Source organism: Pangasianodon hypophthalmus, chromosome 15 (genome assembly GCF_027358585.1).
Source record: "Pangasianodon hypophthalmus isolate fPanHyp1 chromosome 15, fPanHyp1.pri, whole genome shotgun sequence".
Classification (NCBI taxonomy): domain Eukaryota; kingdom Metazoa; phylum Chordata; class Actinopteri; order Siluriformes; family Pangasiidae; genus Pangasianodon; species Pangasianodon hypophthalmus.
The window spans coordinates 13,382,745-13,408,636 of record NC_069724.1 but is presented as its reverse complement, the minus strand read 5'-3'; the positions used below and the strand labels follow the sequence as shown (position 1 = coordinate 13,408,636).

General features: G+C 38.5%; 2 protein-coding genes across 2 annotated transcripts; both read left to right on the top strand.

Moving 5' to 3' along the window:
- Window positions 1–12,403: 12,403 nt before the first annotated feature.
- On the top strand, window positions 12,404–22,116 carry LOC113543127 (prenylcysteine oxidase-like). Its single transcript, XM_026941183.3, has 6 exons — window positions 12,404–12,738; window positions 13,003–13,209; window positions 13,721–13,895; window positions 17,651–17,862; window positions 19,388–19,528; window positions 21,041–22,116. Exons 1-6 carry the CDS (start codon window positions 12,618–12,620, stop codon window positions 21,700–21,702), a joined length of 1,518 nt encoding a protein of 505 aa, XP_026796984.2. The 5' UTR covers window positions 12,404–12,617; the 3' UTR covers window positions 21,703–22,116.
- A 736-nt stretch (window positions 22,117–22,852) lies between these two features.
- On the top strand, window positions 22,853–25,829 carry LOC113543128 (V-type proton ATPase subunit e 1). Its single transcript, XM_026941184.3, has 3 exons — window positions 22,853–23,317; window positions 23,547–23,594; window positions 25,161–25,829. Exons 1-3 carry the CDS (start codon window positions 23,214–23,216, stop codon window positions 25,252–25,254), a joined length of 246 nt encoding a protein of 81 aa, XP_026796985.1. The 5' UTR covers window positions 22,853–23,213; the 3' UTR covers window positions 25,255–25,829.
- The last annotated feature ends 63 nt before the right edge of the window (window positions 25,830–25,892 follow it).

Sequence of the window (25,892 nt, the reverse complement as noted above, 5' to 3'; positions counted from 1 at the left end):
AGATGTTTTGCTGGTGGTACCTGGTGATGAATGCCTGGTCCTGTGCTGCTATAATCAGACTTTTAGTCTCTCCCTTCATCCCAGAGCTGCTCAGCCATGCCACACTAGCACTTTCATCAATGAACATTCTCTCAAGGTTCTGCTAGAACTAGCCATGCAGTGGCTTGTCTCTGAGCACTTGAATCCTGTCAGCTTCAATGTTGATCCTAATTCTTTGAAGATCCATGGGCTGTGCTGGCAAGTATTTTCTCCTGATTTCTTTTGCCGCTGTTATGATTTCTTTTGAATATGCTGTATGTACATATAGATTTGGTAAGTCTATGGCTACTATGCTGTATCTTGATATAAAGTGGCTTAACATCTACTTTTGGATGGTGAATCCCTTGCATGGTCAAGAGCTTTCTTATCTTAAAAAAAAAATTCTGTTGGTCTCAGATCTCTTCCATTTGACAGTCCCAAAGCTGTATACGGGGACTGGAATTGCCAGACTGTGGATGGATGAGATCTTGTTCTTTGAGGTGAGCTCAGGCTTTAGGACCAGGCACACTTTCCATTAGTATTATTGGTCATCTTCTCCTTCATCTTATCATGCAGGATACCATCACTTTCATCAACACCTAGGTACTTCAGGCATCTTTCTGGCCCAGGCTGTGAAAAATACTTTTGTGGTCTAGCTAGATGTTTCGCCTCTTCACAAGTTTGCCACCCTTGAAAACTGCAGTAGCACACTTGTTCAGGCAGAATTACATCTTGATGTCATCACTGTATGCTTTTACGGTTAACAGGGCTTTTTCGAGCTGATACTCCTCTTTGGTGAACAGCTTGAGATCGTCCATATAAAGCAGATGACCAATGCTGTGCTGTTTGTCAACTGTATATCCAAGCTATTCAGCATGTTTTAGTGATGTTAGCACTAAGCAAAATAACATGGGAGAGAGTGAGTCACCTTGGACTGTTTTTTGTTTTTTAACATATTCTATTTATGCATATTCATATTCTACATTTCATTCTCTAAAGGCTGCTGAACTATTTACATAATAGTCTACTAGTTTTTATTTTATAATTTTTTTTATTATGTATCATTGTTGCACTGTGGGATGAGACACTAAGGAAAAACATTTCACTACGTTACATTACGTGTATGTAATATGTACATGACAAATAAAGAACTGTGAACCTTGACCAATTCCTCACTCGATTGGGATCATTCCTGACTTGATGCATCTTCCTTGGTGGAAGAGGAGCATTTCAGACCTCTGTTCTTTCACAGATGCCTCCATAAACCAGCTGATAGTTGGGCATACTTGGTAGAGTGTCAGGGCTTCAAGGATCCAGGAATGTGTGGCACACTGTCGAAGGCCTACTTGTAGTCTATCCAAACCATTCCTAGATTTCTCTTCAGCTTTTTTGCATGAGTCACAATCATCTTGCTGATAAGCAGCTGTTCTTTCCATCCTCTTGAAGTCTTTCAACAGCCTTTTTTTCCTTCTGGGAGGATGCCATTGTTCAGCAGGTGATTGTAGAGTCTGTTGGTAACAGAGTCCATGAAGAACTTGCATGTGGTAGGCAGGCCAGTTATCATTCAGCATTTCTTTGGCTCTGTTGTATCCTTGTCTTTTGAAAGAAGGAAAGTGGTTCCATATGTTAACACTCTGGGTTGCTGTTAGGGTCCTGGATGGCATAATTTAAGGCCCTGGATGGCATAATTTAAGGCCCTGGTTAGTTTTTCATGCAAGGCATATAGAAGCTTAACTCAGAAATTCCAGTTCTGTGTCCAATTGATGATTTGTTGGATCTCACTACCTGTGAAGTCACTCCAAGTATCAGTTGGTACAGGCCTGTGGGCTTCTTCCTCATGTTGTAGCTTTGGCGTTATGGGCAATGTCTTCTTCCAGGATTCCATGCCTTGTTACCTGTTACTGAGATGGTGGTTCCTTCAGGGCACCTTTCTGTTCATTTTGTTGACAGTATAATTTATTTGCATCCTTGTGAAAGAGCTTGTTCTGGTGGTAGTGGTTCCTCCACTTTGTGAACCTTCTCAGTTGCTGGGCTGTGGCCTGAAGCTTCATCTTGATTGATTGCTTTTTCCATCTGCCTGATATTTGTGGTAGATGCTTCTTATGTTAGCATGTACTTGCTTAGTTGTGACTCCCTTCTTCAGTTCACCACTATGGGAAGGTATTGCCAATGGTTGTCAATCCTTGATTGAATTCTTTTCTTCCATGCCAGTCCTTGTCTTGATTTTGCAACTCTGTGAGGTTTAGATGGCGATTCTTGATCATCCCAGAGAGGATGTGGACTCTGCTTTCATTGATGTTGCAGCCTCAAGTAGGCTATCTTGAGTATTGGACTTGGTCTGGTTGCAATCTGATGTATTGCTTGAAGAAATTTCCAAAACAATAGCTAACCTGTCAATCCCAGCTTGTTTGGTGTTCACTGGGGGGATGCGCTCCTTGTTCACGTGACGAGCGATGTGGCATGTATTTCTTTTGTTCGGTGTTATCATATTTGTTTTGTTGCCTTATGCTCTGTTAGCCACCAGCTGTGTCACCATTATGTGCATCTTTCCCAAATGCAAGCTGGGTGCCCAAAGTATTATTGCAATGCACAAGAGAATCACAACTAGTGTTGCCTGTCTGGCATCACAAGGAGGTAGAGCTTGGACTATTATTATTGTTATTATTATTATTAGGGGGCAAGCACCAAAGGTGCATAAGCACCCTATTGTTATTCTACCTTTTCTTCTTCTTCTGGCTGGAGTGTCTATGGCAGCCCATAGAACTGCCTGGTAAAAAAAGTTGTGAAATTTGGCACACTGATTGGGGAGGGTCTAAGGAACATGGTCACAACTTTTGAACTGTGTGCCCAAAATTTAAAGCCATGTTTAAAAGTCATGATTCTCTGGGTTGAGATGAGTTCAGTGCACCTTATGACATCAATTTCTGCCTAATTAAATTTTCTGCCATGTTGGATTTTGTCAAAAACTGTTTTTTCGCTATTCCTCCTTCAAATTTTGTCTAGTCATTACCAAATTTGGCATAAATCATCTTCAGAGTAAGCCTCACAATATATTTTGAATATTACAAATGGTTTGCTCATAATGAGCCAATGAATCTGACAGCGACGCCGCCAAACAGGAAGTGAGGCCGTATTTCAGCAACGACTTTGTGCATTGACACAAAACTTGGTAGGCATCTTTAGGACGACGCCCTGAGTCTATGCAACAATAGCAATTTTGTGACAGCACCACTTACTGGTCAAAAGTTACAATAACATGTTAAAAATGCTTACATCTAACTGCCATTTTTGCTACTCCTCCAAATTTTGTCCAATCTTCTCCAAATCTGGCTCACATCATTTTGAAACCTATCTGAACAAAGGTTATCAACAGAATTTTGATATTCAAAACCATTCTCCCATAACAGACTGGCAAATGCTTGATACTACAAATCATTCTTTTCCAATTGAATGTGTGGCTCACCGAGTCTGGGTGCTTGGCCCCCAAAAATGCTGCTTGCACCTTTAATTATTATTATTATTATTATTATTATTATTATTATTATTATTATTATTATTACAATCCCATCACTGCATAGGATTACCTCTTTACATTTACCTGAACAAAATTATTAAATACTGGTTACAGCTTTTATCAGTCCCTACTTAGAGGGGGTATACAAACAGAACAAAAGCACTGAGGCAAAAAGAAAAGAAAAAAGAAAAATTAAGGGGGAAGAAAGGAAGAAGAAAAGAGAGAAAGAGAGAGAAACAGAAATATGTAGTGAGAAGTTAGCAGATGATTATAGTTTAAGCAGCAGGTGTAGATCAAAATGAGGAGATTCACCTGCTCATACTGTATACACTCATCAGCCATAACATTAAAACCACCTGCCAAATATTGTGTAGGTCCCCCTTGTGCACCAAAACAGCTCTGACCCATCGAGGCATGGACTCTACAAGGCCTCTGAAGGTGTGCTGTGGTATCTGGCACCAAGACGTTAGCAGCAGATCCTTCAAGTTCTTTAAGTTGCGTGGTGTCTGGCTTGCTTGTCCAGCACATCCCACAGATGCGCAATCGGATCGAGATCTGGAGAATTTAGAGGCCAAGTCAATACCTTGAATTCTTTGACATGATGTTCAAATCATTCTTGAACAATTGTGGCAGCATGCATTATCCTGCTGAAAGACACCACTGCCATTAGGGAATACTGTTGCCATGAAGGGGTGTACTTGGTCTGCAACAATGTTTAGGTAGGTAGTATGTGTCATAGTAACATCTACATGAATGCCAGGACCCAAGGTTTCCCAGCAGAACATTGCCCAGCACATCACAGTGTCTCTGTTGGCTTGCCTTTTTCCCATAATGCATACTGGTGCCATCTCTTCCCCAGGTAACCGATGCACAGGTACATGTAAAAGAAAATGTGATTCATCAGACCAGGCCAGTTTCTTTCATTGTTCCATGGTTCAGTTCTGATGCTCACATGCCCATTGTGGGTGCTTTTGGCGGTGGGCAGGGGTCAGCATGGGCATTGATGGGTAGATGATTTATGCCAAATTTGGTAATGCGGTTTGCAGCTACGCAGCCCCATACGCAACAAGCCGCGATGCACTGTGCGTTTGGATACCATTCGATCATAGCCAGCATTAACCCTTTCAGCAATTTGTGCTACAGCAGCTCTTCTGTGGAATCAGACCAGACAGGCTAACCTTCGCTCCCCATGCGCATCAGTGAGTCTTGGGTGCCCATGACCCTGTCGCCGGTTCACCAGTTGTTCAGTGTCTGGTTTGCTGGTTCACCTGTACACCTGCTCATTCATGCAATTATCCAGTCAGCCAATCATGTGCCAGCAGTGCAATGCATAAAGTCACACAGGTACAGGTCAAGAGCTGCAATGTTCACATCCAGCATCAGAATGGGGAAAAATGTGGTTTCAGTGACTTTGACCATGGCATGGATGTTGGTTCCAAATGGACTGGTTTGAGTATTTCAGTGGCCTTTCTACTGGACAGGAAGTGACAGGAAAGCTACAGTAACTCATGTACACACTCTTTACAACTCTGCTAAGCAAAGAAGCATCTCTTAATGCACAACAAGCCAAACCTTGCAGCGGCTGGGCAACAACAACAGATGACATTGGGTTCACTCCTGTCAGCCAAGAACAGGAATCTGAGGCTACACTGGACACAGGTTCACTGAAATTGGACAGTTGTACAGGCAATGGTTTTCCCATCTTCACCTGACCAGTTTCAGTGAACCCAGGATTTAATAGTAAGCAGCTTCTCCATATTTTTACCGAATAAAGAGAACACAGGCCCTGTCTTTTCTATTGGATCACAAGATGGTGGCTTGTGAATTCACAGGTCAAAGTTGACCTAGATAATGCTGAAAAATAAAAGAAACCAGAACTGCTACCAGAAGCAACTGTGTGTCCTGCATCCTATCAAACACATCTGTTGAAATACAAAATCTTTTATTACAAAACTAGCAGTAGCAAAAAGCATGAAGCTTAGACAGGGGTGACTGTAGTTACATTAAGGTCAGAATCACATGTAACTGTTGAGACATGTCTCAGCAAACAGCAGTGTGTGAGGTCTGAATAAGATTTGTGCAATTTTGGTATTTACTTCTCATTATGACTGTGTAACTCAACTCAGAATACCCTGTATTTATTTTTACTGTTTAAGGTTTCTGGCATTACAAAGCCTTCTAACACATTTGAAATGCTAAATAAAAATCTAGGAGAGTCTTTGCCCCCCTCCCCCTACCAAAAAAAAAACATCATCATTGGAGCCTGGCTGCAGACATGCACACCCTGCACATGCAGTATCAGCCTCATTGATGTCATATGCACGAATTGCCACAAAGACAGTTCTTTGCAGTTTCTGTTGATTATGTGGTGAAGAATCTTGAACAGTATCATAGTGGTAGTTTTCATTTTCTATCCAAATCATCATTAAATTTTTATTTTATTTTTATTTAATCATTTATTATTTCTATTACAGCACACACTGTATATAAACATCAGTAATCTGGCTCATGATTCTTGCATATATATATATATATAATGTGTGTGTGTCTCTAGAGTTTACACAGAATGGTGCAAAAAACATAAAACATTGAGTGAGGGACAGTTCTGTGGGTGGAAATGCCTTGTTGATAAGAGAGGTCAGAGGAAAATGGCCAGACTGGTTTGAGCTGCTAGAAAGGATATAGTAACTCATAATCACTCTTTACAACTGTGGTGAGCAGAAAAGCATCTCAGCATACACAAAGCATCGAACCTTGGGGTGCTACAACAGCAGAACACCATACTGGGTTCTACTCCTGTCAGCCTAGAACACGAATCTGAGGCTATCATGGGCACAGACTCACCAAAACTGGACAGTTGAAGATTAGACAAAATAATCATCTTTTTTGGCCTTTTCCAGTCTTCAGCTGTCCAGTTTCAGCGAGTCTGTGCCTACGATAGCCTCTTCTAAATCTCACTTCTAAGTCTGAGGTTATAGTTCTCTCCTTGACAAGAATGGGATGCTCCCTTCACATGAGAGGACAGACCTCAGAGATGAGTTCTGATCATGACTGAAACAATAAGTGTGAAAGAATAAGCTGTGGTCATGAGTGAAAGAACAGAGTGCTGGGTTTACTCTCCGTGACAGGTTGAGGATATTAACAATTTTGGAGTAAGGCCTTTGCTTTGCTAGTTGAGGTAGTTGAATTACTTATTAGAAAAAGAATCTAAATGTTTAGAGAGGGTTGGGAATTCTCTGTGGCACACCCAGATGCAAAAACACTAGGATTAAAGCTGGAATTCTGCACTTGTTCATTTTAATCCATGAGTGCTAGACTAGAGAGCCAAAACAATTACATATCTACATCAGTGTACAATTTAGTAAATGCATCCATTGCTTCTGTTTTCTATTCAAATCAACTAGGCATGCAAATGTCTAATGAGGTCATTTCTGAGCAGGAACAATTCATGATGAGTCTTATTTCCTCTTTCTAAAAAAAATATAAAGTGGCTGATCTAGCCATGAGGGAGCGCTCCAGTCATGCATAAAATACAACCTGCATTTCTAGCACAGATTCATGGTCAGTTGCAGGGAAATCAAACTTATGTACATGAATCTGAGAGCTTGCTGTGAAACGGTGCAGCTGGTTTTCAGACCTCATGCATAATTTCTTTCTTTCTTTTTTTTTTTTTTTTCCTGTAACAAGTCACTTATGTACTTATGGTTTATAATGGCAATGGTAAAGTCAATAGCAGGTGCCTGGGGGTGGTTAAAGGAGGCCATCTGTGTGTGTGTCAGCATAATGTCTTCATGTTCTCCCTTTCAGTGCCACCATCACATTATGTACTGATATTTGTGTGAGGCACTCCCTAAATGGTATATGGTCTACATTAATCACTGTGACACACACACTCACATTTAAATTTAAATTCACTCTGTTAGTGTATAGTAGAGTCTTATGTCTGTGAAGAAATTACACAGTAGACTTAATATTACATCTGTGCATTATATTTATATGACAAAAAATTATAATTTATTAAAAGATCTTACAGAATGCCATGTTAACAATAAACAGTAGTAGCGGCATAATTACTGATTGACGCAGTGGTGTCTGTGGGTAGAGGGTTGGGGGTGTGTGGGGTCTAGGATATGGTTTACACATCTGGCTGTGTGTATGGCCATCCTTTTCTACTAGTGCAGGAAGTAGACTGTGCGTAACAAATTGTACATATCAGCAGAAGGGCTACAGCTAGTAATTACATATGTACAGATTGTACCTCTGTGGTAGGTTTAACTAATAAAATAATCAGTGAGTGTAAATGTAAGTACCTAATAAAGTGGCCACTGAGTATATATTAAAACGCACACTTAACACATTTATACTTATTTATTCACTTACAAAGAAATAATACACGTTTGTGAATTAACTTCCTCAGAAAATGTCACTTTGTAATACACAAACAGGTTAAAAACAACTTGCAACATCCTATATGATCCCTTTAATGGGAGCACCATATGGTGTGAAATCAGATAAAAACAAATTTCTTAATGTACAATAAAAAAGAATTTAATATACTTAGCCATTAATATTCTTACAGTTGAAAATAAATGTAGAAAAAATATATATGGAAAACACTGAGTAAATAAGTTACTTCAAAGCAAAGTGCATCAATCGTTCTAATAAATCAGGACAGGTAGTCTATACATTGGGATATTTTAGGTCATTTTCGGATGCCACTGAATTTCTAACTAGGCCTAAGTAAATCATATAATGCTCATTTATAAATACCAGTGTTTCATAAATACCAATTAGTCATAGTTTTGCACTATTACGCTTTCATGAAGCTTCCATTTCCTTTATATTATTTAACTTGCCTTGTAGGTTTTCTAATAGTACAGCTATTAACAAACATGAATAAAAGCACAATATACATAAAATTTATTTAAATTATCAATAATAAAACAAAAACATGTTTTTTCTAATTAGTAAAATCTGCAGATGCATACAGTATGTGCAGCTTATATTTTTGTCTTCATTTAGCTCTCTTTTTATTGCAAAAGATGCAATGTTTGTCCATATTAAAGTGTTCACTTCTGATTATTAAATCCTGCTTATGAAAAATCAGTCATCACCGCTGTCGGTTAATCATTTTGGTAACATCACAAGTTAATAAACGCCACTTGTGGCCTTTTCATTTTTATTCGGTCAATTTTTTAAAAAAAATTATTTAAAGTGTAGAATTGTTAAATGTTATATGTATGTATTATATGTTACATCAAGGTAAGTGCTACTTAGTGAGGAAATAAATGTCCTAGTTGTATTCTTCTCTACCCGACTACAGCCACAAAGGCATAATGAATATTAAATGATAGGCAAACATATATTTTTTTCAACATTTATATAGTACTAGCTTAAGCAAACGCATATTAACCCAAACCTCTTCAGAATTTAATGAAAGATTTTGTTTAATATACATGAAAAAAAGACATTAATAGCACAAAATCAATTAAATGAATACCTTCAGTTTGTTTATCAATTACATGATACTGGTGGTTTCTCTGCAGCTGTTTTGTGTCCATCCATGTTGTTTGGAGCATCCAAGCTTAAGAACTGAACTCCGTGGGCTGAATGTAAATCGAACACCCTTGGAATTCAGTTCTCAAAGCCAAAACCTCAGTTCAGAGCAGTGCGAAATGTTTTGTCCTAAACCAAAAAATAAGTGTATATATAATTAAATAATGAATTTGTATTTAAATGTGTTTTCCTTACATATCTTGTTGAGACATCACCTGTTGTTTTTCTCTGGGTTTGGGAATTTCTCTTTATTTCCTTGTTCCTCATCTGTAACTGTGCATGATTTGAGTTACACTTCCTGCATATATAAATGTCTAAGGTCAACAATAAATAACTGCTGCTATGTGAAACAGTTACTGGTCTCTACGGATTAAAAAGAAAAAAAACGAAAATAGAATTCATTCATGTGTCAATGTCTAAGGTCATCCATAAATAGCAATTGCAGACAATTTAAAAAAAAAAAAAAGAGTAACTGGACTCTATGGATTAAAAGGTCTAAACTATATCTGATAGATGTTATTTGTATTAAATGATCAAATCATCAAAAGACCAATTTATGGCATCCTAAAGACCTAAATGAGAAGAAATACAATGAACATAATTGTATAAGAAAAACTAAAAAACAAAAGAGGTACGAAATTATTTAATGAAGGCGCCTTGTTTTCTAGGTTTTATAAAGAAAGGAACTGACAAGCTAACAGGAAAAAGAACACAGAAAATCTGTCCTGATACATTTCCTTATAGGTTAAGAAAAACATTAAAATAATTTATGAAAACATTTCTGTGAAGGAAAAGTCTCAATGCTGCTACATCCTGCAATGTGCTTTGTTTCGAAAAGAATTTCATTAATTCTAAAATAAAGGAGGAGAAACCACAAAGCTGACCAGCACATCATGTGTTCAAGTGTGTGTCCAATCACAATGTCCTTAACTTGCCCTCCTGTCTATAGCCTATTACTGCTTATTATTTTTTCTTTATATATTAATATTTATGTTTAAACCATCTGATTGCCTGTTTTAAATATTATAACCCACTGGTTGTAATAAAAGTAAGACAACATGAGCTTTAAAAAAATAAATAGATAAAAAGGTACACAAGTTCTTTACAAATCTGCTTCCACAGTGTAAAAAAGTGATAAATATAAAAGTTATGAGGGGAGAAATAGTTATTTAAGCAAAAGTAGGATAGAAAAAAACATTGAAGCCCTGTTGTGTGTAATAGAAGCGCCGCCGGTCAGCCAGAACTAAGCATCACACACACATTTCACCTGAACACTAAACACGTGCAAAGCCACTAATAAAGATGCTCATCCTAATGCACACTGAGCTACTTAACATCTCTAAACGTCATTTATCTCTCCCCCTGTCGCGCTCACCTCTTATTTTGCCTTTTTCCTCCTATAAAGGCTCCGGTGAGTCATTCCGGTAGCAGCAGGCTCAGGATGCTGAATCATAAGTGCACTTGATGATAATATAAAAGGCGTGCACTGAGCCGCCTACTCCTCTGGCCCAGGCCCGTTTCGGCCTATATAAAGCGCGCGCTCATTTGCATATCATTTCTACTCGTGCACGCGCGCCCCCGTGGCCTGCGGTGGAAATTCCCGCTTTATCCTTTTTTCACGCGCGCGCAGGCTGCCATGATAACGGAGCCGCGTCATTCGGCAACACGGGCTTTTGAAACGGTGTTTGTGATAGCCTGAAGTCAACGCGCTGCTCAAATAACAACGGGTTGTGTTCATACCCCCCCCCCCTCCTCCTTCTCCTCCTCCTCCTCCACCTCTTCCTCCTCTCATCTATACGAGCTCGCTGTAAGGCGACGTGGTGTTTGAGAAAACCCCTAACCGCTGGAAACAGGAGGAAACGGCGGTGAAGCAGTCGATACACCATTTCCGCTCTGTAAACTCCGCGGGTTGTGACGGGGAAATCCTGAAGCACCACGAGCTTTCGCCTTCTGTAACCGTCCTAGCTAATGTTTTTGAGCTTTGATCTTTAGTTGATTTTAAGCTTATCGATTAAAAATCGCCTTAAAACATACAGGAGCCTTGGAGCATTGAAATTCACTGAATCTTTGATACAGGTCATACTGCAGTGACCATTTAATGCTGAATTGTTTAGCAGTTAATCTGCTTGCAAGATGAGAGAATGAGGATAATGTTGCCTGGGTTTGTTCATCTCATCTCATCTTATCTCATCTCATCATGGGTCCAGATCTTTATTCACACACTAAGATCAGACCTATAGTGTAGTCCTCCTGCACTTGCACACACATATCCTCCACACAAAGTAGCCCATCTTGACCCACATAAACAATTTTCTAAACTCACATGATAGAGGAAGTGAGTCACACTCACGTCAGGCTCCAAATGACCTGAAGTCACAGGCACCAAATGACAGGAACTGAACATATTCATAAATATTGACCTTTCTGTGCTTAAAAACAAATATGTGAAGAAGAAAATATGAGCAGCAGTTTGACACGCACGCATGCACACACACCGACACACACACACACACACACGCACACACGCACACACACCGACACACACACACACACACACACACACACACACACGCTGTTGTTGCTATACCAAATGCAAGAATCTGCAGTAGTCAGCTGTTACTGTAAGACTGACCTTAATGCAAACATGACAGAAGTACTCTTGTTAAAAATACAGATCAGTGTACACTTCTGCTGAAGTTCTCACTTCTGTTTTATACTTTAGGATATACTAGGTAGCCTATTTCTGAGTACTCAAGGGCTCTACACAAAATATTTTTCCCACTTGTATGCAAAAAAAAGTTTTGCTTTTCTCATTTTGAAACTGTTTTATAAACTGTAAGGTACAATAATATAATAGAATATTTCTTATATGAAATAAACAGATTCTTTTCATTTTCTATTTTTAATCCTCCTCTACTCCTAATCTGTGGTCCCTTTCTAACAGGACTGATGTTGGCTGGTTTTTTTTTAACTGGTCGACTGTTTATTCTTAAGCCAACACTGAGGGACTGAATCATAGCAGTGATGATTAAATGGCCAATGAGTGGACAGGTAGGTGGAGAACTACACACTTCTCCTACTTAAAATATACAACATATGAATAAGGATTTTTTTAGCAAAGCAGTTAAAAATACAGAGGACATAATATCCAAATTAGTCAACAGAAATACACTATATACTATAGCTTGTACTTTTCTCTAGACAGTTGGTATGAGTATGCCATATTTTTACACAGAGGACAGATACACTGCTACGGCCAAAAAGTGGCAGAACGTTTCCTAGGTTTCAGAAGCATGACGTCATGACGCAACGGTCAGCGGAAACACGTGACTTTGACACATCGGAGCGAATTGTCAAGCTGCTTCGCTTCCGCTGATGGGAAACGGTGTGGAAACGATATTTCCACTCTGACATTGCAACATATGCAATGTAGTCCGATATCACCTTGGATTTGGTGCAGCCCACAGACTTCCTCCTGCATGGCCGCGCTTCAGTAATGGACAGCACCTCTGCTTGTTAAACTGTCTGAATGTCTAGCGCCATGCTGCTGTACGCTTCATTAGGTCTTCTCTCTGTAATAATATGCGCTGGTCCAGCGCTGGGGGACTCGGGTTTCGCACAACTGGACGGCGCACCGCCTTCTAAAATCGGTAGGCTAGAGTGAATGCACCATAGTGCGAGCGGCTAACGCCAGCTAGCTACCATAGCTAAGTACAGAATGGTTTCCTACAAGGCATAGCCTGTAGTGCACGTCATATGTTGTGACTTTTTATATTTCATACCCTAGGTAGTGCACCAATAGAGTGTGAAGACTCATTTGAGATTGGACCGAAGTGTGAACAATTCAAAAGGTTTGGATGTTTGGCATGTTAGTGAAATCTCTAATTTCTGTCAATGTTTGTTTGTGTTTTAAGCTGTTATTGGTGCTGGAATCGGCGGAACAGCGACAGCGCATTTCCTGCGGCAGCATTTCGGACCGGAAGTGCGCATTGACGTGTTCGAGAAGGGGGCGGTCGGTGGTCGCCTGGCAACCGTCACCGTTAACAACCAAGCCTACGAAAGTGGCGGCTCCATCATCCATTCCCTCAACTTACACATGCAGGACTTCATGAAGCAGCTGGGTCTGTAGCTAGCTCTCACAGTGTTTAACAATTAGCAATTTACAATTACCACTCATTTGTCATCTCTACTGATTTTATACTAATACAGTTGCAAAATGTATTTTTTAATGGATTATGGCCAATATAGCTTATTTGTATCTTCTGGAATATAAACAACAATTATGGAAATAGGCACACAAAACCCCTTCACATAGGAGCTCTACCAATATGATGTTACCATGTTGCTGTCAAAACACCCCGATTTTACTCTCACATAAAAATATTCATGCAAGATTTTGTGTTGAAAATATCACATTACTATTTTAGTAAAGATTCTTCTAACTACTAAGTTACTGTTCTAACTTTGCACTCATAGGAATCTCAACCAGAGAGGTTTCATAGTTACCATTACCAGTGTTTCTAGACGTCCTCAGAAACATTCTTAGATCTTGATAGGGAAATTTAAGTTGAGGAGGATTTCACTGATCTAGTCCAGGACACTGATCCATATTCCACTGTTTTACTATGATAGGGCTGAAATATCGAAGGAGTGTGGCCGGCAAGATGGCTGTGTTTAATGGTAAGGATGTCACACTGGAAGAGACTGACTGGTACTTGTTGGACCTGTTCCGCCTGTGGTGGCGGTATGGCATCAGTTTTATCCGGATGCAGATGTGGGTGGAGGAGATCATGGAGAAATTCATGAGGTGAGGAATAGCACTTTTCCACTGAACAGAGCAGCACAGCATGGCTCCAAACCCAGGACTATTCATATCTTGATTGAATTTCTCATCACATAATACTGCCTGTGAAAGAAGAAATTTTCTGTAGGTTCTCAGGTGGTGATAGGAATGAGTAGTAAAAAAAAAACTTTGAAATTAAGCTAGGTACATCTAATTTGATGTTAAAATGTGCATGCAGCACATGCATCCTAATGCAGCCAGGTGTGCCAATACTTTACTGAAAATACAGTAAATAAATACTAAATAAATATAATTTAGTGCAAACCTTTTTGGACAATATAAGTCTAATCTTTTTTGTTACTAAATTTTATGCCTGAAATAAAATATACTTCAAACATAAAGGAAGCTAAGGAGGAAAATTATTTCAGACATTTGACCGTGCTGTGACCCTGAACCACTGGTTCTTGAGATATCACACTAACGAGAATCTGAGAGAGATGAAAGCATGAACAACCTGACAACGTAATGCCTCCACCACCTAGTGGCAGAGGCATAAAAATAACGAGTTGAGCATTTTCAATGGCTGAATCTCAAGTGAACTATGTATGTAGAGCAGTAGGTAAGATCCAGCTCCGTTAAGTTGTACCCTGTGTGGGGAGCAATAAAACAGAGAACAGTAAAATCAGAGAAAACAGAGAAAAAATGTAAAATCAAGCGACAAGAAAACACACCAGGGATAAATAAAATAAAATCTAAAAAATTAAATTGGTGGAGAAAACTGTGAAGTAAACAGAAAGAAAATAGCAGAAGTAGTGATTTCAGCCAGAGATATTATAAGGATGATTCTGTGATAATTACATTTGACCAGTTGATGATCTGCGCTATATTTAGCTTCTGACACAGTTAGCATGGTACATGGGCAAGAAGTGTAACTATATTCAGCATGGGTTCGTCTTGCTTGGTGGTGGAAATGGTGATCAGCATTAACTGTCAAGTCAAACCATGCCACGCTGCCTGGTGCATAAGGGGAACAGAAGTCACATCCATGTAACCTATATACATCTAACACAAAAGATATGTTGAAGATACTGTACAGAACAGATAAATTGATATTCTGCAGATTTCTTACAATTTATATAGTCCAGCCTACTTGCCCAAAAATATCACTGTTTGCATGCTGAACAAATGCCTCATTTTCTTGCATGAACTAGCAGTATATGTATATTACTATCTTTTAAATTATTATATAGCTATACATTAGAATTGGTGGTGGTGGCTGATGATGTTACCACCCCAACACCCCCTTCTCGGTCTGGCAAAGTCTGGAGTGGAGTTTGTTATTCCGCTTATAGCACAGCAATTTGCCAAAGATTGCAATGTTTAATTTGTTAATGAAAGACACATCACACATTTTCAGAGTTTATAGTTACATTTATTGTTGTGGAACGTCCGATAGAGAAGTTGGCTTCTGGCCTCACTTATGTTATAGCTGTAATAAACAGCCATTCCCTCACCAGCCTCTCTCTCACTCTCTCTCTCTCTCTCTCTCTCTCTCTCTATCTCTCTCTCTCATGCTTGTGCTTTCTAAAAACACAGCCTGCCATTTTACCAAGAAAGCGTAAACTCCTCTGACCTAAAACTGTACTGGGAAATATTGCCAAGCACTGTGACTGTTACAAAGGGCTTACAACAGACTCCTTCCATAAATGTTAAATAAATGTCTCCTAGTTACAAATGTCACCACATCAGTGTTATACGTATAATATGTTAAACGGCATGTTTTTTAATCCCCTACAGTAACAATAAGTTAGTCTTAGCTTATGTGAGACAACTGCCGTACGAGTCTCCGTGTTTGAGCTGTAACCATATAAATAATAATGTATTATAACGAGTGCATTAGAACGAGCACATTACCCGTGCTTGAGAATTCAACCACGCTGTGGTAAAAGGGCAATATATTCAGTGTTATGGGTTTTGCTTTTTTTAATTTCTCACTCGGTGCTGCCATCATTAAAAGTTCTGTCTGAGACAGAGAGAAAGTGTGGCTCACCTCGTGTTTTCTGTTGGTTGTGTTCATATGAACGCGACATGAAACAACATTAAACCTTTTTCCGACATTTGGTTTGATGGCTTATCTAAGCAAGAAGGCTGTATGTTGCAAGTGCTGCATTATTTAATATAATCATTGAAATACCCCTATTGAAATACTTTTCGTTCATTTGCTATTTGTTTTGGTTTCACATCACACATAATTTAATAACCAAAAGGCAAAAATATGAGCCATTGTTGGCATTTGGATGTTATTATGCTGAATCACTGAACAGACAGTACATGTGAACTTTGAGCCACACTGCATGATGTTCAGTGGAATTATGCCACGCTTCCTGTTTGCACGACATTCACGGAAATTAATTTATTGCCTTGCCAATGCAACACGTTTTAAGATATCAAAAATTCCTAAGAAATCTATAAAGGACCCATGTGCCTAACAAATTTGTGGCATGAAGGTTAAAATGGATGCTAACAATTAAGAAAAATGACACAGGGCATGCTATCGAGCCCTCTGGCCTAACAAACTATTAAACTGTATGCACTATTAGGTGATAACACTTATTATACTGATTAAAATTTTTTTATAAAATATATAATGGGGTGGCAGCTACTACTCAGGGCATGTGGTTAAAAAAGCAGTGTATATGTAATATTTCAGACTAGAATCAAATTCTGCAGTCAACTGCACATTATATGAGGGAGACGTTTTCTTTCAATGGATCATGATTCACTAAAGTAGGCTAAGTCACTTTGATATCACTTTGTATGAAGTGTACTGCATTAATCATTTTTTGTCTTAATGATGGAAAACTCTACTTGTTTGCTACTTTTTAAAATTACAGATCGACTAGTAAAACTTAACAGCTGTGCAACCCCTAATATATTATTTATTGTGCAAAAATATTAAAATATCTGAAGTTAATAAACATATTTAAGAACTCACACAGGCTTGTAGGCTAATAATATCAGTCTCCCATCCCTCCTGTCTTTGTGCTTCATTAACTTTTCTTTAGTTTCAACATACTTGTAGGTCTCAACACTGGGTGATATATTTTTGGATTCAGAGTCAATCGTTGAATCACCGTAAAGGCCAGCACTCGACTTGTGTTTCTGAATCATTTTTAAAAGTGGGTCTTACTTGCATCAAATGTAGGAGATAAGTATTCATTTTTTTCAAATCAAAATAAAATGAAATCAAATTTATTGGACACACACACACAACCATACACAGTATGACATGCAGTGAAATGCTTTTTATGACTGTCTGATGACATAAATCAGAATTTACATAAAAACAGAATTTACCTACGTAGAAATAGAAAAAGAAAAATATAAAAGACAGACGCCAAAAAAAATGTATGAACTGTATGTGGTATAAAGTGCAGATAGTTGTATGTGCAATGCAGTGCTGTGCAGCCTCGACCTGAGGTAGTTGCAGTGAATAAGCTAACAATATAATATAAATATTTATAAATATAGGATATGCCATCTGTATTCACAGGAATGTTGGGTGTGTGGGTGTTGTGCAAAGAAATAAAAAAAATTTTAACCAGTGTTTCAGCCCTGTTAGATATGTGATCACATGTCTTCGCTAAACAAGAAGGAGAATTTTGAATTACATTTTGGAGTTTGCATGTTCTGGCTTGCTCCTGTTTTTGTACTTTGATTTCATTAAGAACGGACTTATTATGTCTGTACTATGCAATAATATGTTTGTTTCTCCCCAGAATCTATAAATACCAGGCTCATGGCTATGCATTCAGTACAGTGGAGGAGTTGCTAAATTCACTGGGTGGTTCAGGATTTCTCAACATGACCCGTCGCTCTTTATCTGAGTCTCTGTTGGAGTTGGGTGTGTCTCAGCGATTCATTGATGAAGTCGTGGCTCCAATTATGTGGGTCAACTATGGCCAGAATGTCAGTATGCCAGCATTTGTTGGTAGGTATATTCACTGTTTTTCCTATAAATGTGGATCAGCTACATCACATGCAGTATTACGGGGGTATGAGGGAAAGCAGAGAGCATATTGGCCCTTAGTAGCAAGCACATTGTACTAAAAGTGATGTACAGTGAAGGACTGCACAATTAATTGTATTTTGAATCTGTTCAATATTTTTGGCTTCCTCAATTGGACATAATTGACTGTGATGTTGGTGAGCATAACTAAAGACATTGCGCATCATTTATCAGTCATTTGGTAAAGTTCTGTTTAAATATTTAGGTAAGCTAAACTGAAACTAAACTAAACTGAAAAAACCACTGGATTTCCAAAATTTTCAGAAATGCTGATTTTCTTCATACTCACATGCATATGTTGATAAATGTGTAAATTACCAGGGAAGTGCACACCACAGCCAAAATGCATTTGGTGACACTCACGAAACTCCAGAAAAGCTCACAGAGGTACAAGTTATTTTGTGTCATAAACCCAGAAAAATATATATTATTTATAAAAAAGAAAAAAAAAAGCCAAAATCTGGAGCTGAATTACAGAAAAGGTGAATTTGATGTGTATTCAGTGGGGTGAAAAGGAAATGGTTTGACATGAAAACAAAATATATCACTCAGGGAAACAGCTGTTTTTTTTGTTCAAAGCAATGTGTCTTTGTGGCTCTTGGCCAGAAATTTCTTGCACACCAATGAGTCCTCTCTTTGGAAAAGCACTAGGGTGTCGTAGGAAGTCATGCAGCCTGTGAGTGTCCTATGTGTCATAGGAAGTCATGCAACACACTGGAGAGCATAAGGCACATTTCAGCTTGAGACATACAAGATCAATCACTTATCAAATTTTTTGTGTAAATATATCCAGCTTGATGAATGAGGCCTACTGACTCTGGTGCATTACCTCACTCATTTAAATTACATTTCATTATCTAAAATCAAAGATGTGGTGGCCTATTTGTGTAATTATTTTAAATCTAATTGGGGTTATATTTAGCTTTTAAAATATTCATTTAATTAATGTAACTAACAGCCAGTCTCTTTTAATTGACATTAATATTTCAAAGCAATCATAATTTCAATAATTATGATTATCACGTTAGTAGTATTTTAGTAGTAGTAGTAGTAGTAATGTATTTTGTAGTGTTTGTTTAATTTTTTGTTTACTTTATAGCTTTTGTTTATATTTACCTTTACTTGTGCTAAATCTTTGGAATGGTAGCTGAGATTGGGGCCAGAATTCCCCTGAAGGAATAATTTTAACAGCACTGCAAATGGCCTTTGATTAAAAATATGTACTTTAATATAGTAGTGTACAAAAAGTAGATGATTTTTTTTTTATAGAGTAGCATATTTATAATATGGCTGTACCTATTCATACTACATTTTCTTACTCTCTTCTCTCTTTGCTCTTTGCTTCTTTTTAAATTATGTGAACTTTTGCTTTGAGCAGACGACAGATTTTGCTTGAGGTTCTAGCACATAAATCACATAAATCTTAATTTCTGTTGTGCTTTCACAGGTGCTGTTTCACTGGCTGGTGCACAAACCAATCTGTGGGCAGTGGAAGGAGGGAATAAATTAGTTTGCTCTGAACTTCTAAAACTAGCAAAGGCCAACCTGATCCATTCACAAGTTACCACCATTTCCCTTCAGTCAGCAGGTATTTACATGTACACATAACTACATGTCTGTTAAGTCAGTGATTCTCAAAGCTCATGAACCCCAAGACTGTCCACATTTGTGCAATATCCCTACACTTTAAAATTTAAAAAAAAATTTATTTTCCCTAGCACATTTCCAGCAGATTTTATTCCTCTTATTCCACGGTTAATTGCCAATGATTCTAATTTTTAATTTATTAATGAATGACATTTGAACATTGAATGTTGTGAAATGTCCACAACACAAGTTTCTGTTATCACTTATGCTATAGCAGCTGCAAACCTCTCCTCACAAGCCTTTTTCTTTTCTAGTATATATGATAAATATATGTCTACTTGCAGAAATCTTCATTTCAACTATTATACATTTTTCTTTGTTAGATGACACTTTTATTCATTTATTATTTGCCTTAGATTATGTAGATTGTCTCCCATACAAATCCCTGTGAATGAGTTGTTACTCAGTAGATGGTAACATGTTAGACAAGTTCATTAATAAATACCGATGATTTGAATTACAGCCAGAACTGATGTCGGAACTACTGTTATAGAAAATTAATCAACACCTTCTGGCCAATCAGAATCGAAAATTCAGTTGTGGTATAACATCACAACAACTAAAAGAAATGACTAAAAAAGATTATACACTACATGGCCAAAAGTTTGTGGACACCTGACCATTGAACTCGTATGTGCGTGTTGAACACCACTTTTGAGATTTAGTCCCCCTTTGCTGATATAATGACCTCCACTCCTCTGGGGAGGCTTTCCATTAGAATTTGGAGCATGGCTGTGGGGATTTGTCCATTCAGCCACAAGAGCATCAGTGAAGCCGAGCACTGATGTCAGGCAAGGAGGCCTGGGGTGCAGTCAGCGTTCTCTAGGTGTTCAGTGGGGTTGAGGTCAGGGCTCTGTGCAGGCTGCTCAAGTTCTTCCACTCCAGCTTTGGCAAAACATGGAGCTCACTTTGTGCACAGGGGAATTGTCATGCTGGAACATGGTTTGGGCCACTTAGTTCCAGGGAAGTGAAATTAGAGCATACAAAGACATTCTAAACAATTGTGTGCTTCCAACTTTGTGGCAACAGTTTGGGGAAGAACCACATATGAGTGTGATGGTCAGTTGTCTATAAACTCTTGGCCATGTAGTGTAGTCAGTTAACTCAAATGGAACCTTTGCAGGCATCATATTTTTCCCATCTTTTCAGTATCACATACTTCGTGTTGTGCAGGTGAACTTTCTTTACTTGCAGGTTTTACAGAGATTCTTGGCTTATATCAAAAAATAGTTAAAAAAAAAAGTTTAAAATAGTTTAATTTTTGTCAGAGCTAATTAACTAAAGCTAGGTAGCAAGTTATATACACTGCTTTTCAGGTCTTATGTGAGCTTGTTTTTTTTGTTCTTTTCCATTGCCATAACATTGTTTCAAACATTGATTCTGTCCAACGTGCCTTCAATATTTGGCTGATACAATGTATTTATATAACATATGTCATTTTTGCTCATTCTAGGTGAATCGCACCAGTACAAGCTCAGTTACACCACTGAAGCTGAGATTGCATCAGACATCTACGACATAGTTATCATAGCCACTCCTCTCCAGCAAAATGTCGACTCGAGAATCTCTTTCCAAGGCTTTGAACCCCAGCTAGCAGATATAACTGGGTCTTACCACACAATGGTGGCCTCTATCGTCCATGGTTATCTCAACTGCACTTACTTTGGCTTCTCTGACCCCAAGCTTTTCCCCTTCACGAGTGTGCTGACCACAGAAACGGCTGATCTTTTTTTCAACAGTGTCTCTAGCATCTGCCCTGTCAACATCAGCACTGGCTTTCGCCGCAAACAGCCACATGAGGCCAGAGTCTACAAAGTCTTCTCCCCTAAACCTCTGGAGAAGGATGAGCTAAAGACCCTTTTTAAGTCTTACTACTCTGTGCAGGTCACTGAATGGAAGGCATACCCTCGATATGGAAGCTCTCAGGAGATGCCACCTATGATCCTGCATGACAGTCTTTACTACCTCAATGGAATTGAATGGGCAGCAAGTGCCATGGAGATGAGCTCTGTGTCTGCTAAGAACATTGCGCTTCTGGCTTACCATCGCTGGAGCAGGCAGCTCGAGATGATTGACCAGAAGGACCTCATGCACAAGATCAAGACAGAACTGTGACGTTTTGTGACCAGCAACAGTTTTCTGTTTCCCAGCACTAGCTGAAGACTTTTGTTTCTTGAACACTGTCTGAAATTGAGAGCTTTGCTTTGGAGGACATGGCCCTTTGTATTACAAAATGTCCACTCATTGTTTTGAGAAGATGATTACTGCTGTAGTTGAAAAAAAAAAATGACAGGGCTAAAGTGGTTTGGGGAAACAGTACTGATTTTTGAATCTTACCTTATGTGGTTTGCTTGAGTGAATGCTAGTTTGAATAAAGATTATGGTTAAAGGTTAATTAAAGGTTATGCTGTACCAAAGATTCTTTCTAGATCATTCTCATAGCAATGTAACCCAGTTAGCTTGTTCATCTAACACCTGATTTATCGTCAAATTTTGCATTAAAACACTCTTGGGTTTTGTACAGTCTAAGTATTACACTTCCTCCAACAGTTCTTTCATTTCATGTTTAATTGTTTTATGCAGCGCAATGAAATATGTATAAAATAATGGATTATTAGAATACTTATTTAGTTACTAATACTTTATTAGTACTGATTTGGTTACTCTACGCATACTGGGGAAGTAATTTTAAGTAGCTGGGCTGTGTCTAAATGGTTTAAAGAGCTTTACATGGAGACTAATTTGGGGGGACAAAAGACTACAATGTTACTGTGCGTTCAAGTGCTCCTGGAAAGTTCATATTTACGAGTTGGGAAGTCGTCATTACGACATCAGGTGCGTTCAAGTCACTTTGGTTGGAGCAAGATGGCGGTGTACCTTCTCTTAATTAACTTAATTACAGCAAGGTTGTTTTTTTTTAAACTTTACTTTTAGAAAATGAAGAACAAAGAATGTGCATCAGGTGTGTTTTGCTTTTTTATGTTTTTAATCAGTTTATGAAGCCACTATAAACTTTATCGTTGCATGTTATATCGTACTTGTACAATGCTACAATGCATTTTGTGCAGGCAATTAGCTTGTTTAGTTGTAAATAAAAAAGCCTGACAAAGACATGTCACTACTAAATACCCATTAATTTTTTTAAAATTTTTATTTATTTATTTATTGTTTTTTTTTTTTTAATACTCAATCAATTTCAACTAATTTACAGTCACCTACATCCACTCTACAGACTCTACATTTCACCATGTTTTCTTACTAACACAACACCCATCTCGGAAACACAGGAGCTCAAAGAAAATCCCCTGTTTCCCACTCGTAATTACGACTTTACAGTGGCGTTCATGTGCGTTCAACTCGTAAATATGATCTTTCCGTCATGACTTGAACGCACCATTAGACTACATTGTTTTTGTCATTTTACTTCATCCGCATTCCGTCAAGCCCCGCCTCCTGCGCTAATGGAGATGGATCATTAGCCAATCCCCAGCGCAGGGGGCGGGACTAGCGCGTGTCGTTCCTGAACTTTATTACTTCCTGGTCTGCGAATCCTGTTTGCGTACAATTTTTAACAGTATTTTTGTCAACTTTTTTAAAGTTATTAGGACGCATACTAACGGAGCAGAATGGTTGATCATTCCTTTGCCATACCAATATCTGTAGTGACATTATTTTGGGTGTTTGTTGGTGGAGCTGTGCCGTTGTTCATTCCCAAGGGGCCGAACAGAGGGTAATGCATCCTTCATTAAAACTTCTTACAAACTCTGAAAAGTTCGCCTTGTTTTTCTCTATAGATTACTTTAAATACTATAAAGAGGAGATGAGTTTCATACTTCAGGGATCAGTTAGGATTAACATCTTATATAAATGTGCATGAAGTCTCAGTAATGGGAAATTAGTCTGAAATATCTTTCACATGTCTGGTAATAAATGACGTGGTATTTGCATTTTTCCTCTAGTGTTATAGTGATCATGTTGGTGATGACTGCAATCTGCTGCTATTTGTTGTAAGTATTCCCCCTTCTTCATGTAAGGTTTTTGAATTCTGACCAGCAGCAGAATGTGTAAGTAAAAAGCAAGCCACAGTACTGGCAGATATCACATTTAAACTGTGTGCTTTACTTGTGATCAGCTACAGATGGCGCTACAGTCAGCTGTTTGTATTTTCTCCTCCTCACTGTCCTCTCTGCCAAAACCTGTGGAGAAACAGAAAAGGCTTTTGTACAGCCCTGCTGTGAGAACCAGTGCGTTTCTCAAGAGGATAAAGTAAAAGGCCTTTAACTTCAGATCCAAGTTTTCAGATAAACACATTGTTAGCTAAAGACCCAGAACTCCTTTTATAACCTCTCAGGATAGCTCAAATCTTCTCTCATACATCTACATCTATTCATTCACACTAAGAAGTGAGGCCGAATCCAATCTAAGCGAAAAAGCTGAGCATTTGAGATTCACATGTCTTGCTTAATGCCTCAGCAGTGGCTTTCTGACAGTTTTGGGGGGAAAAAAAAAACCTCACAATCTTTTATATACTTGTGTATAACTATAGAGATTAGAGTGTGCAGATTGACACATCAGTGAAGATGTAATAGCTCTTGGATCTTGACAGATCTACTAACGTAATTAAGTAATGCCATGATGCTGTTTCATACTCTGTTGTCCTACAGTCTGTTCTGCCATATGCCGACATTACTTTCATCAAAGTAGACGAGTTAGGCTTCACATACAGAAAGAAATTCTTGCAGAAAGAGAGCTGTCTGCCTTGCACAAGTGAATCCAGGAAACAGCAGAAACAAACAGCACAGCCCTCATCCATTTTTATAGATAGTTTGTGGAATGTATTTACATGGCAACCCATTCATAAACCATTGAGGCCATTTCTTTGTGTCACTGTACCATTGTGTTCCTCTAATTAGATGAATACAGCTGCAAGCCACACAATTTATAGCAACGCTGTAGTTCTGAGACTGTTCAGTACCAGAAGCACAGTTCAGAACTGTAGCTGAGAAACAGCCTCATTGTACACAGAGTGAATGAACAGATAGTGAATCTCTGTAAGTTTAGAGAATGAAGGTTTATACATAGAAGCAGGCTAAATGGGCTGTGATTCTTGATGTTCGGCTAATGGGCCTTAACTTCCAACCTATTTTGCAAGTACAGAGAGCACTTCTATGACGAGCATTTATTTTTATGATAATGCTGTTTAAAGGATGGCCTCTGACCTATTTCGGTAATATTGAATTTAAGGTATGCATCGTAGTAAAATGTTTCCTCCAGGAACTCTGGTTCATTTTTTTCCTCTTGTAATTCCTGGCATGATTTAATGATTAAATGTCCTTTTTTTCTTATGACCCAAGTCCTCTAATGGTAGAGATTATTGTCTCGTGAAGGCTCATACTGACTACATTGTGTGGTTGGCCCTTTCATCTGTGTGTTTGTGTGAAACGTGTAACCATGACAAAAAGAAGATTGTTCACTTCTCTAGAATCCCAAAAATGTGGGGTTTGGCAGAACAGTAAATGAGAGCCTTATTGTGTGTTGCTCCTTTTGACATCATTGTTCTTGTTTCTTTATAGCTGGTTGATAGCCATCCTAGCTCAGCTGAACCCACTGTTTGGACCAACTCTGAGCAACGACACCATATGGTACCTCTGGCACCACTGGCCCTAGCTGTTGGCTTATCTGAGTGCAAGGACCTGGATCAAAACTGCTTTATACCTGAATGCAGGTGTAAAGGGAAACCAGCAACATTCATTAGAATCTACAAGCTCATTGTAAATAAGAATAAGGTTTTGTACATTGCAGTTTATTTAAAATTTTTGATCTGTTGATCAAATGGTGAATCAGTTCAATAAGAACAGATGATAAAATATGGTAAAACAAGTATACCAATATTTGTAGTGACATTATTTTGGGTGTTTGTTGGTGGATCTTGGGCAGATCCAAGCACTCAGTGCATTGTGGTGCGCTGCAGACCGCACCAGTGGAAACACTGGCAGCGCTCGCCCTGCCCACTGGTGGAATCTTGCACTTGTTCCTTTTTCAAGATCCAAGCACTCACACACCTTAGGTCAAGTAACACCTTGATCAAGTATGGATATGTAAAATGATTGTAAAGAAAGAATGTCATGTAAACATGTAGGCCAGAAGATCTACTGTGGAAGCTTGGTGACTGTCACACTGAACTTAATTGTCTACTGTCATTGTTGCAAACTCAACATAAGTGATAAAGAGTATGAATCTGATTGCTTGTCTGCTCCACTTTTAATGTGTCATTCAATGCATTTTGCTCTGTGACAGAAAATGTT